Below are 12,824 nucleotides of genomic sequence, written 5' to 3'. Positions count from 1 at the left end.
AGCTATGGAAAAATTTTTATAAAAATTATGCATTAAATAATTTCATTCAAAACATAAAAAGAGGATTTCCTACCATATTCTAAGAATTATCATCCTAGATTAATTGAAAGAATTTCATTATAATCATGGAGAAATTAAATTTTAATATCATGCATAAAGGATAAGTTTTTATATCAAAAGTGTTATTTTTACCATTTTTATTTCATGCATAGAAGTATGCATAATGGATAAATTTTTATATCAAAAGTGTTATTTTTACCATTTTTATTTTCATGCATAGAAGTATGCATAATGGATAAATTTTTATATCAAAAGTGTTACTTTTATCATTTTTATTTTCATGCATAGAAGTATGCATAATGGATAAATTTTTATATCAAAAGTGTTACTTTTATCATTTTTATTTTCATGCATAGAAGTATGCATAATGAATAAATTTTTATATCAAAAGTGTTACTTTTATTATTTTTATTTTCATGCATAGAAGTATGCATAATGGATAAATTTTTATATCAAAAGTGTTACTTTTATTATTTTTATTTTCATGCATAGAAGTATGCATAATGGATAAATTTTTATATCAAAAGTGTTATTTTTATCAATTTTTATTTTCATGCATAGAAGTATGCATAATGGATAAATTTTTATATAAAAAGTGTTACTTTTATCATTTTTATTTTCATGCATAGAGGTATACATAAAAGATTATTATTTTAACATAAAAGTATTACTTTTATCACAATTGAATTTCATGCATAGAGGTATGCATAAAAGTTGATTATGTTATTATAAAAGTGTTACTTATATCACAATTAAATTTCATGCATAGAAGTATGCATAAGAGTTGATTATTTTATTATAAAAGTGTTACTTTTATCATATTTGGATTTCATGCATAGAAGTATGCATAAAAGATATTCTTTTTATACTAAAAGTGTGATTTTCATCATAAAGGGATTTTATGCATAACTTAGATGCATAAGAGAAATTCTTTTATTCTAAAAGTGTAATTCCTACCAAATTGAATTTATGCATAGGAAGATGCATAAAAGCTTGATTCAAAAGTGTCATTCTCATCTAAATTGAATTCATGCATAGGAAGATGCATAAAAGATTGAATTTTAATTCAAAAGTGTCATTTTCATTTAAAATAAATTTATGCATAGGAAGATGCATAAAAGATTGATTTTTACTTCGAAAGTATTAATCTCCTTAAATGGAATTTATGCATAAATAAATGTGTAAAGAAATCTTATATCAAATATAAGAATTCTCTTGTATTCTATAAATAGAAATGAGATGTGATAGGATGTGATAAGAGGTGTATAAGATGTGATAAGAGGTGATAAGATGCTTATGAAATAAGTTAGGAGGTGATGTATGTATGAATGTAGATACTGTTGAGATTCAAGCTCGATGTCAGTGTGAGCCAGCTATGCTATGTGCTGGCAGATTAGGTAGGAACATGTGTGAGACATAAATGACCGCGTGTCCAGCTGGTCATAGTGTGTGGACATTAGCTAGGGTTAGTAGAGTGTGGACACAACTCATTGTGTGTTGTGTGGATTATGGATTAGTGTATTATGCTTTGTGTGAGAGTGGACATGGCTTCCCTCTATGATTAGGGTTTGCAATATACATTAGGGTTTGCTCCTGTGTGTGTGTCTCCTCCTCCTCTACCGTTCTTTCAACATGGTATCAGAGCCTTGTGCTGTTTATTAGGGTTTATGAGTGAGTGAGTGAAGAGGGAAGAAGAAGCTGTGAAGCTGCCATTGGAGCTGTGAAGCTTGGAGCACACCAAATACAATCAGATCTGAGAGCTTGGCGTACCGGGTAAGGTCCTCTAAACATCCTTGAGCGGATTGCAGGTGAAACAGGCAAAAGCAAAGCATTTTAGAGCAAATCAAAGCAAAGCAAAATTCTGGTTTTTGAAGCTTTCCATTAAAGCTTGGGAACATTGATGTATGGTGGAAATATGTGTGATTCTGGCAAAGCAAACATGTATCTGACAATGAGAGATGTATTGGCAACTTCTATGCAAGCTCTACTGTGATTTTGGAGCAATTTACATGCATTTGATTGAGTGAAATTACTGGTTTTTTGAGCTCTCACAAAACAGAGAGAAGACAGTCAAAAATTGATGCATTTGGAGCCTATTTTTGGTGAAAATCAAAGCTTTGGTGGATTGCACATGTACCTATGTGTGTTGGGCACTCAATACCATCATCAATTAGCAATTTAATTACTCCCAAAGAGCCCTACAGCAGGCGGCGCAGCCCATACAGAGGAAACAGGGCAGAAATCTGGTTTTTTGACTACGAGGAGATCAAATTCTCATCCGGTACTTGATATCTTCCACAACTTCCTTAGCAATTGGATGCTTTACATCTTGGAGAAGAGGGCTATGTGATTTGTTTGGTCAATGATGCTTAATTGAGCTGGGAATGGGCTGATTAAAACAGGCTGTCCACTGGTTGCAGAGAAACAGAGCATTTTAATCGAGCAATTAATCTTTGGTGTTTTACAATTGGACAAATTCCTCTTACATGGAGTTGATGGACACTATTGCTAAGCCAATGAATGCTTGGTTGCTCAATTTGGTGAAATATTGAAGGAAGTAGAGCCAAATCATTACTGGTTTTTCTGGTTTTTCTGGTTTTTTTCAAAAACAGAGAAAGGGGTTTTCAAAAATTGATAATTACACATGTCAAATGGAGTTGATACTCAACATTGAGGTTCATTAGGTGTCAATGCAAGTTGCCTAGACTTGATTGCACCATTACTTTGCGATTTGGAGCCTTGGAAGGCGTGTCAATACAGGGTATTCCGCACTGCGTGAGTCAGTTCATCTCAGATGATTACAGGTTGATTTTCTACATCAAATTTGGAGTTTGTTGGCTATCTTGGAGTATCTGCAACATTCATTGGAGTGTGGTTGAGCTGAGGAAGGCTCACTTACAGATTTGAAGTGTGCGGAAGGTGTATGCATTGAGCGAACATGTCTGACAATCCAGTTCAGATTGTTGGTGAGAAGCTGGATAGGAAGAACTTCCAGGCATGGAAGTACAGGATAAAGAGTTTCTTGAAAGGGAAAGGATTTTGGAATCTCATTACAGGTGCTGAGCCAGAGCCTGAGCTACCTCGGCAACCTACACAGCAGCAGCTTATTGCTCATAAGCAATGGTCAGAGAGAGCATTCAAAGTGCTGCATTATTTGTCTATATGCATTTCTGATGCTATGCTCATACACATTCAGGATGCTGAGAATCCCAAAGATGCATGGGATACTTTGGTCAAGATATTTGATACAGATACGAGTGCTCGCAAGTCTCAATTGCGACAGCAGATACACAATGTGAAAAGGAATAAAAGGAGCATACATGATTATGTGCAAGAAATCAAGAAGTTTGCAGATGCATTGGCCACAATAAATGCCCCCATGCCTGATGATGATTTGGTGGATATTACCTTGCGTGGTCTTGGCAAGGAATACAAATCCTTTGATACATCTATCTCAGTGAGGAGTATAGGTCTACCCGACTTCGATGAGTTGGTTTCCCTCTTGTTGGTTGAGGAAATCAAGCTCTGATACCATGTTGAAAGAACGGTAGAGGAGGAGGAGACACACACATAGGAGCAAACCCTAATGTATATTGCAAACCCTAATCATAGAGGGAAGCCATGTCCACTCTCACACAAAGCATAATACACTAATCCATAATCCACACAACACACAATGAGTTGTGTCCACACTCTACTAACCCTAGCTAATGTCCACACACTATGACCAGCTGGACACGCGGTCATTTATGTCTCACACATGTTCCTACCTAATCTGCCAGCACATAGCATAGCTGGCTCACACTGACATCGAGCTTGAATGCATCTACTAGCCATGATGATGGCAGAAATCAGGCATTTTACTCGCAGAGAGGTTTTAGAGGCAGGGGGAGATTTGCATCACGTGGACGTGGTGGTAATGGTCGTGGATGGCAGGATAGACCTCCACAACAGAATTTTCAGCCTTCTTATGGTGCTCGAGGTGGTCGTGGTTATGCACCTCAGCGAGGTAGAGGTACTCGAGGACGTTGGCAAGGCCAACAAAATTCTATGCAAGATGTGGAATGCCATTATTGTGGCAAATATGGTCATATGGCGAGAGATTGCTTTCGCAAACAGAATGATTTGAGAGGGGGAAGAGCACAGCATGGTGGTCATTATGGTGGAAACTATGCACAACATAGTGGTAACTATGCATCAAGTAGCAATGATGGAACTGCAAATCATTTGTTTGCCATGAAGCATGTTGTGGGTTCTATGACAACAAATGCTGAGAATTATGATACATGGTATATGGACTCAGGAGCATCAAATCATATGACATGCCATGGTGAATGGTTTGAGCACATGAAGCCAATGGATGTCAAAGGCTATGTGGAAACAGGTGATGATACCCAGCATGTCATTACACATGTTGGAAGTGTACCATTGGTCATGCATAATGGTCAGACAAAGTCTATGTCAGATGTGCTGTATGTGCCTTCAATCACTAAAAGCTTGGCCTCAGTTGGTCAAATGGTGGAACAGGGATTACAGGTTAGATTCAACGAGCATGGATGCTTTGTTGAAGACTTCAAACATGGATGTAGAGTGATTGCTAAAGGCAAGAAAGAAGGAAGACTGTTTAAGCTGGATGCTGGAATTCCTGAGCTAAAATCAGCCATGTTCTCAAAGAGCAGGAATGTGGTACAAGATATTGATATGTGGCACAAGAGGATTGGCCATGTCAATATGCAGAGATTAAAGAACATGCAAACAAGAGGCATTGTCAATGGTTTGCCTAGGTTCAAATATGATGGACATATGCATGTTTGTGAAGCCTGTCAGTTTGGGAAGCAGGCAAGATTGAGGTTTCCTAGAGAAGGAAATATGAGTAATAGGCCACTTGAGATCGTGCACAGTGATGTATGGGGTCCTGCACAAAACCCATCTATCAAAGGCAGCTTATACTATGTTACATTCATTGATGACTTTAGCAGGATGACATGGATATACTTTCTCAAAGAGAAGAGTGAAGTATTGGAAAAATTCATGGATTTCAAAGCTTTTGCAGAAAAGCAGTATGGCTGTTGGATTAAATGTCTGAGGACAGATGGAGGTGGTGAATACACCTCAAAAGCTTTTGAGCATTTCTTGAGGAAGCATGGAATAAGGAGACAGTTGACATGCAGGTATACACCTCAGCAGAATGGTGTGGCTGAGAGAAAGAATAGAGTTATATGTGAAGTGGCAAGGGCAATGCTTAATGAAAAGAGCATGCCAGATTACTATTGGGCAGAAGCATGTGCTACTGTAGTATACATATTGAACAAAACACCTACAGCAGCCATTCATGGAAGCACGCCAGAGATGCGGCTCACAGGTTACAGGCCAGACATTGGACATCTTAAAGTTTTTGGATGCATAGCTTATGTTCATGTGCCTGATGAAAGGAGAAGAAAGTTGGATCCTAAGGCAGAGAAATGTATATTTGTTGGATATGCACAGGATCGAAAGGCCTACAAGTGTTATAATCCACAAACTAGACAAGTGGTCATCTCACGTGATGTGGTGTTTGATGAGCTTGCTAGTTGGTATAAAGCAAAAGATGAAGGTGTTATTGAGTCACTTGAGGCTGATGTACATGAGAACTTGCCACCACAAGCAAGTTCTAGTTCTACTACTATGTCTGGGCCAGCAGCAGAAGCTGAGAGTAGCAGTGTACGTCCATGGTCAAGACGTTTGAGGCATGAGAGTGTAAGCACTGGGAGTAGTGCTATGGATAAAGGCAAAAAGAAAGTCGAAGGAATTGGAATCACAGGATATGAGTCATCCAATTCTGAAAGTTTGGATGAGGAGCTTGGCATACCTGTTTTACGCACACCTAGTGCTAGACAGGACAGATATGTGCCACCACATGCTAGAGTCACAGGTCTACAGAGTGACCCGCATGCATTGCGGAGATCCCAGAGGGTCAGATATCCTGTTGACAGGTTGACATACAGAGATTTTGCTATGCACTATGCATACATGACATCTATGGTGAAGCATGTGGAACCTACATGCTGTACAGAGGCTATTGGAGAGCATGTATGGGAAAAAGCAATGGATGTAGAGATGGACGCATTGGTCCATAATGATACATGGGATTTGGTTGCCCTACCAAAGGACAAGAATGTTATTGGATGTAAATGGGTCTACAAAGTGAAGTGCAAATCTGATGGTTCTATTGAAAGACATAAAGCAAGATTGGTAGCAAAGGGATATGCACAGACCCATGGATTGGATTATGATGAGACGTTTAGCCCAGTGGCTAAGATGGGCACAGTGAGAGCAGTCATTGCTATGGCTGCAGCTAATGGCTGGGAAATGCATCAGATGGATGTTAAGAATGCATTTCTGTATGGAGATCTACAAGAGGAAGTATACATGGCACAGCCACAAGGGTATGTACACCCTAGATATCCCACTCACGTATGCAGGTTGAAAAAGGCATTGTATGGTCTAAAGCAAGCACCTCGTGCTTGGAGTGATAAGATGAGCAGATATCTTATCTCACTTGGTTTTCAGATTTCTACAGCAGATTCTTCACTCTTTGTGAAGAAGACACAGCATGGGATTGTTTTACTAGTCATCTATGTGGATGACTTGATTATCACAGGTGATCATGGTGCAGATGTGATGCATGTCAAGAAAGCTTTGAGTGGGCAATTTGACATGAAAGATCTTGGTGAGTTGAGATACTTCCTTGGCATTGAAGTGGTGAAAGATCATGCAGGTACTTGGTTAGTACAGCGCCAATATGCCTTGGATATGTTGGCAAAGTATGGCATGACAGGGTGTAGGCTATGAGTACACCATTGGAGCAAAATGTGAAGTTGCGGGCTGATTATGGCGAGGAATTGGATGATCCTTCCATGTACAGGAAGATGGTTGGTAGTCTCATATATATGACTATCACACACCCGGATTTGAGTTATGCAGTGGGGCTGGTTAGTCAGTTTATGCAGAGCCCCAGGAAACCACATTTGGATGCAGTGAGACGCATCATGAGATATGTGAAGACCACAGCACATTATGGTCTATTTTATGAGAGTGGTAAAAGCTTGGACATTCATGGCTACACAGATGCTGATTGGGCAGGTAGCGCATATGACAGGAGGTCTACTAGTGGATATGCTTTTACACTTGGAAGTGCTGTGGTGAGTTGGAGTAGCAAAAAGCAACCTACAGTTGCTTTATCCAGTACAGAGGCTGAGTACAGGGGTGCAGCCATTGCTACTTGCGAGGCTGTTTGGTTAAAGAGTCTCTTGGGAGATTTATGTGAGCCTATTGGTGGCAAAGTTGTCATTCATTGTGACAACATGAGCAGTATACAGCTGGCAAAGAATCCAGTGTTTCATGCGAGGACCAAACACATAGAGGTCCATTATCACTTTGTCAGAGAAAAGGTGCTGGATGGTACAGTTGATCTTCACTATGTGAAGACTGATGAGCAGGTGGCTGATATCTTCACGAAGCCACTTAGCAGGGAGAAGTTTGAGTACTTCCGGACTATGTTGGGAGTACATGGGATGAGCTTGAGGGGGAGTGTTGAGAGTCTTGATATCCCAAGCTCATCTACATCTTCATCGGCAGTACATCATGAGCTTGAGAGGGGCTGTTGAGATTCAAGCTCGATGTCAGTGTGAGCCAGCTATGCTATGTGCTGGCAGATTAGGTAGGAACATGTGTGAGACATAAATGCCCGCATGTCCAGCTGGTCATAGTGTGTGGACATTAGCTAGGGTTAGTAGAGTGTGGACACAACTCATTGTGTGTTGTGTGGATTATGGATTAGTGTATTATGCTTTGTGTGAGAGTGGACATGGCTTCCCTCTATGATTAGGGTTTGTAATATACATTAGGGTTTGCTCCTGTGTGTGTGTCTCCTCCTCCTCTACCGTTCTTTCAACAGATACGAGATGTGGATGTATAAATGAGGATGTGAAAATGGAGGTAAGCATGTAGATGTGGATGTATGGATGTGAATGTGGATGTGGATGTGGATGTATGGATGTGGATATGGATGTGAATATATGATATGTGATGTGAAGGAATTTGAAGTGAAGAAATGAAAAATGATGTGATTGGATGAGTACATATATAAATGGAATGTGGAATAAGTAATGTGGATTAATGAGGGATAATGTGGAAAAATGAGAGTTAATATAGAAACTGTGTTTGTAAACTGTTGTAAATGCTGTTTGTAAATGGCTGTTTTATGTCAAGAATGCTGGGAAAGCATTTTGACCGTCTTGTGATTAAGGTCGTGGAGACCTAACTATTAAAGTTGCAACTGCTGTGAGACGGAGAGTCAATGGAGGACGTCTCGCATAGCAAGGTCGGCCGAGGTCTTGACCATCGATTAAAATGGTGAGCTTCCGGTACGGTGGATGAGGGACCAAGGAAGCGGCCTATGAGTGAAGCGCTAGGTCACCTGCGAAGGATCCTAGAGGGTGCTGACCATACGGTGCTTGGGCTCTGGGTCGCCTAGGATACCCACGCGTTGTCGTGCTGTGGCACGTCTATGCAGTGAAAGCATGTTGATGGAACAACTTATGTGGAATCTGGGCCCTGAGCAGCAAGGACAGATATGGAAGGTATCCACTCAGATACAGTGGCATTCGAAGCTGTATGAAGGTGTATGGAGTGGGCACTCGTATGCTGTGTTTGAAGTGGTATGGAAGCATGGGCAGCTCTGGTATTGGAAGGTCGTGGGCACGAGGTGATGATCCAAAAGTGAAGGAAGAAGGGGCTCTTTTAGCATTAAGTGTGGCCATAGGCTTTGAAAGGGAATAAAATAAATAAAAATATACACATGGCCAATAATTTGAATGGCCACGTTGGGGTTTTGGGTCGTGGCCAGCACAAACATCTTGAAGGCATAGAAGGTGGTAGAAGAAACGAAAAGGAGGGGAGCGAAAAAAGGAAGGACGGCGCTCTGAGAAGGCGGCCGGGCTGGTAATACTGGGGGGATGGTCTACAAGGCAGTGGGGCGACGGTAGGAAAGAGAAGCGCTGCCGCTTTGTAAAAAGGGGGAGCTCTCTGACGTAGTGTAGGGAGGGGGGGAGACACCTTTGGTTTGACAAGGGGTTCTGGGAAACTCTCCGGTGCAGCTGCAAGACGAAGCTAAGAGGGGGAAATTCAGCAGAGATCCTGGGGTTTTGTGATAAGGAGAGGTCGTCTACAAGGCACAGGGCAATAGGCTCTAAAAGCTAGATGGCATGGAAAGGAGTCGGCGAAGATAACATGTACAAGAGGAAGTTAATGAGCTGGTGTAATAGAAAAACGATGAGATGCTGCAGGTTTTGTGAGGGAGGTTGGGTAGCTTGTACTGTGATTGCGAGAGAAGAAACCTGTTGATGAACCATTCAAGAGAGATCTCTTTAGAGCATTCGCGCTGGAGGAGACAGTGTAAAAGAGAACAGAGGGCCACCTTGTGAATACTGTGAAGAGTTTTTTTTTCAAAGCCTGGCGGGTATCATTGCTGAAGAGGGGGGGGAAGAGTGAAGCCGCGGGTGAGATGGTGTACGCCTGGTTAGAGAGCTGGCGAAGAGGACGGTTGTTGGGCCTTGCTTGGGATTGGTGCAGCCTGCTGACGACAGCTGGGCGTAGCTGTGTAGGACAGAGTAAAGAAAGCTGGGCGCAGCTGCTTGTACAAGCTGGTGAAGAGGCTAAGAGACTGCTACTGGGGATCTCTGGCGCAACTGAAAGACGAGCTAGAGTGGATGACGTCAAAGGGCTGGCTGACGGCTGGCGACAAGCTATGGTAAATGGGCTGTTGGCATGCATATGCTGAAGATATGTATACCCTTTGGATTTGATGATGTCTTGTGAGTTTTATTGTTTTGTCTCATGAGTGTTGTTACATGTCAAACATTTTGTACAAACATATAGCATATTTGTATAAACATATAGCATATGTTATGTGAAGACCTTTCATGATGATGAAGCTTTGATGATGATATATGAAGATGATGATGAGTTCTCTTGCCATAAGCCTTGTATTATCAGAGTCGAAGATGAGTGTGTCTTGTATGAGTTGTGGAGACAATCCCATTGAATGTATGCCTGAGACAAGAGATTGAAATAATGCCATGCTATACTTTGTTCTATGAGAAGCTGAGAAGACATTTAATGCTTGGGATTTGAAAGCTACTCTCACAGCAAGAAGTCTCGCACTTTCCCAGCGACACCGCCCACGTCACGACAGCTTTGATGAACCAGACGTGAAACCGCTGGGGTGAGAGTACGTAGAGATGGCTAACAAAATGGAGCATTTATATGCAGAGATGAAAGAGCTTGACATTAGGGCCAAAAATGACTCAAAAAGGGCTGTGTAAGGAAGTGATTAATTTGCTAATTAGCGGAGCCGTTGACGGTCAAAACGACTCCAAATTTAGCGATTTTCCTAAATAAAAGCACATCCAAGTTATTTAAAGCGCATTCAAGTACATACCTTTTAAAATTAAAAAAACAATTTCACGATTCCCGGGATAGTTAATGCCGACATGACCACGATTCTTATTTTTGAATTTTTGCCGCCCCTCTCTCACTGTTTCTTTGCCATTCTCTCCCTTTATTTGTCACTCTCGGATATGGCTCTGTTCTTCACGAGCTTTCTCTACTAACTTTTTATGCTTATTGCTCTGTTCCATCTTTTATCAAACTTAATAAAGAGTATTAAGTTTCAATAAAGAGTATGCGACTACACGAAGTTCTTTTCAATGAAGTTTAACGACTTCGGAAGGGAAGTTTATATCCACCAGACCCTGAAACTGGAAGGTATCCTTCTTTTCATACTCCTCATGATTTGATGAGATTTGTTGGAGATGGGGTTATAGTTTAAGGCTTTCTTACTCTTCAATAAACTATTTATCATACATTCAAAATCTCTTTCCTTAGCTGCAGCAGCATAGCTAGCATAGCAAAGAAAGTAACCTGCTCTAGAGGCATTAAAGCCTGCAGCATAACCAAAAATCCTAAGGGCAGCAGCTCTCTCAAGAACCAATATCTTGTTAGCATTTATTTGAAGGGGTGTGTAACCAAGAAACCTTGACAATACCTTTAGTGCAAATAAAGGTAGCTCAGGCTCTTCAGAATATTGACTATGAAAGGCACAAAAGGTTGCCTTGTCCAACAAAGGAAGATAGTGCAAAAGAGAGGATGAATCTTTCTTAAAGGTTCCTTCTGTTGCCTTTCCTCGTGAACCTTTGGCTCTTCCAAGAAAATTATCACTGTCAAGAAGTTCAAGCTGCAGAAAAAAAATAATTGATTAAAAAAAGCTTTAAAAGACAGAAAAAATATCAAGGGTCATTAATGAAACAACCTTCTGCAATTCATCATCTGCAACAACAACCTTCTCCTGTGCGAGGTTGAATAAACCAAATTTTTCCTTCTTTGCAACCTCTTCTTCTAAATCTCTCAGCTTGATATCTCTCCCAAAAGATTGAATACCAAGCTCCTGGAGCCTGTTTTCAAAATCCTCATCCTTCAAAGAAGGTGCTTCCTCCTCAACTCTCTTCATGCAAACAGCAAGTGCATCAGGAGCAGTAACAAAAGAATCATTTGAAGTCTGGAGATCAAGAGATAAAAACTCCTCCTTGGACTCTTCCTCTGTGTCAATAAAGTCCAAGGCAACCTCAGAAGCCTCAGCTACTATAGCTGCAATACAGTAGTCCTCCCTTATATTGAGAAGAAATTGAATCTGATGAAGAGGGATGAAATCTTTGTCATTAATAAGAAAGGAGGGGAGGCTTCGTATAGTAAGGGAGGCCTCAGACACCTCCACATCTTCAATGGGTTCAGGGATGAGGGTGCTTGCTTTAAACTCTGCAACATCCAAACCTGCACGTTCTTTTTCCTCTGAAGCAAAATCAATCTTTTCCATCTCCAAGGTCTCAGATTTCTCTATGTTCAAAACAGTGGAGACATTCAAGTTTAATTCATCCTTGGATGGAACATCTTCACCTGGAACTTGAGCACTTTTCTCATCTTTGAGAAAAAGAAAGAAAAGAAAATCAATGTCCTTTGAAACAAGGTTGCAACTTTTAACATGGAGTTGACAGGATATGGATTCTGGGATTAGAACATTGGACTTCTTTGAAAACCTGCCAAACCTTCTTAAAACTTTATTTTTTTCAAGAGAATTTTGAGTGAAATCAGTGAGATGAATGTAATCTTTTCCTTCCAGAATCAAACACCGACCAAGAACTGCATCCTCAAATTCCTTTAATTCATCTGAAATAAACTCTCTAAATTTATCCAAGATTTCACCAAGGACAAATTTGGGATTGAAAATTTTCAATGCCTCTGAGTAGACTTGCATGTCTCCACCAACCTCCAAAACGGCCTCCAGCAACCTTTCACTTGGGTCATCGAAAATTTGTTCTCTTCCCTCAAGATTAGTACTCATATCTTCGGTTCAATCTGCAAAAGAAATGGAATAGAAGCACCAAAACATAGTGGAAAACCTGCCTTAGAACCAATTCAACGTCTTAATTCAAGCCTCTAGGTTGTTTAAAGGTTCAAGAAGCACTTACCAATACGGCGCGATACAAGGGCTTTGGAACACCTCGGAGGGCCTCCTATCGCGTCGTGTTGGGTAAGCTGAGGGAAAGAAGTGAAGCACCTGAATGGAGCAAAACGAGGTCTTTGGAACAAATGCAAGGGCCTCCTCTCGCGTATTGTACCTGTCAGTTAAGAAACTTGGGTAGAAAATATGTTCATTTCTAGCCTCATTT

The 12,824-nt window shown here is 40.7% G+C and overlaps 1 protein-coding gene across 1 annotated transcript; it reads right to left on the bottom strand.

Annotated features, from left to right (window-relative positions):
• Positions 1-10,837: 10,837 nt before the first annotated feature.
• LOC147629883 (uncharacterized) lies at positions 10,838-12,584 on the bottom strand. The gene is made up of 2 exons (XM_086811005.1): positions 11,411-12,584; positions 10,838-11,335 (listed from the first exon to the last, which is right to left on the bottom strand). The coding sequence occupies exons 1-2, from the start codon at positions 12,494-12,496 to the stop codon at positions 10,838-10,840; spliced, it is 1,584 nt and encodes a 527-aa protein (XP_086667131.1). The 5' UTR covers positions 12,497-12,584.
• Positions 12,585-12,824: the final 240 nt, after the last annotated feature.

The sequence above is a fragment of the Cibotium barometz genome, chromosome 17 (assembly GCF_041138505.1).
Source record: "Cibotium barometz isolate CiBa-2024 chromosome 17, ASM4113850v1, whole genome shotgun sequence".
NCBI classification, from domain to species: Eukaryota; Viridiplantae; Streptophyta; class Polypodiopsida; order Cyatheales; family Cibotiaceae; genus Cibotium; species Cibotium barometz.
The sequence above is the reverse complement of the archived record's forward strand: the minus strand, read 5'-3'. Positions and strand labels throughout refer to the sequence as shown.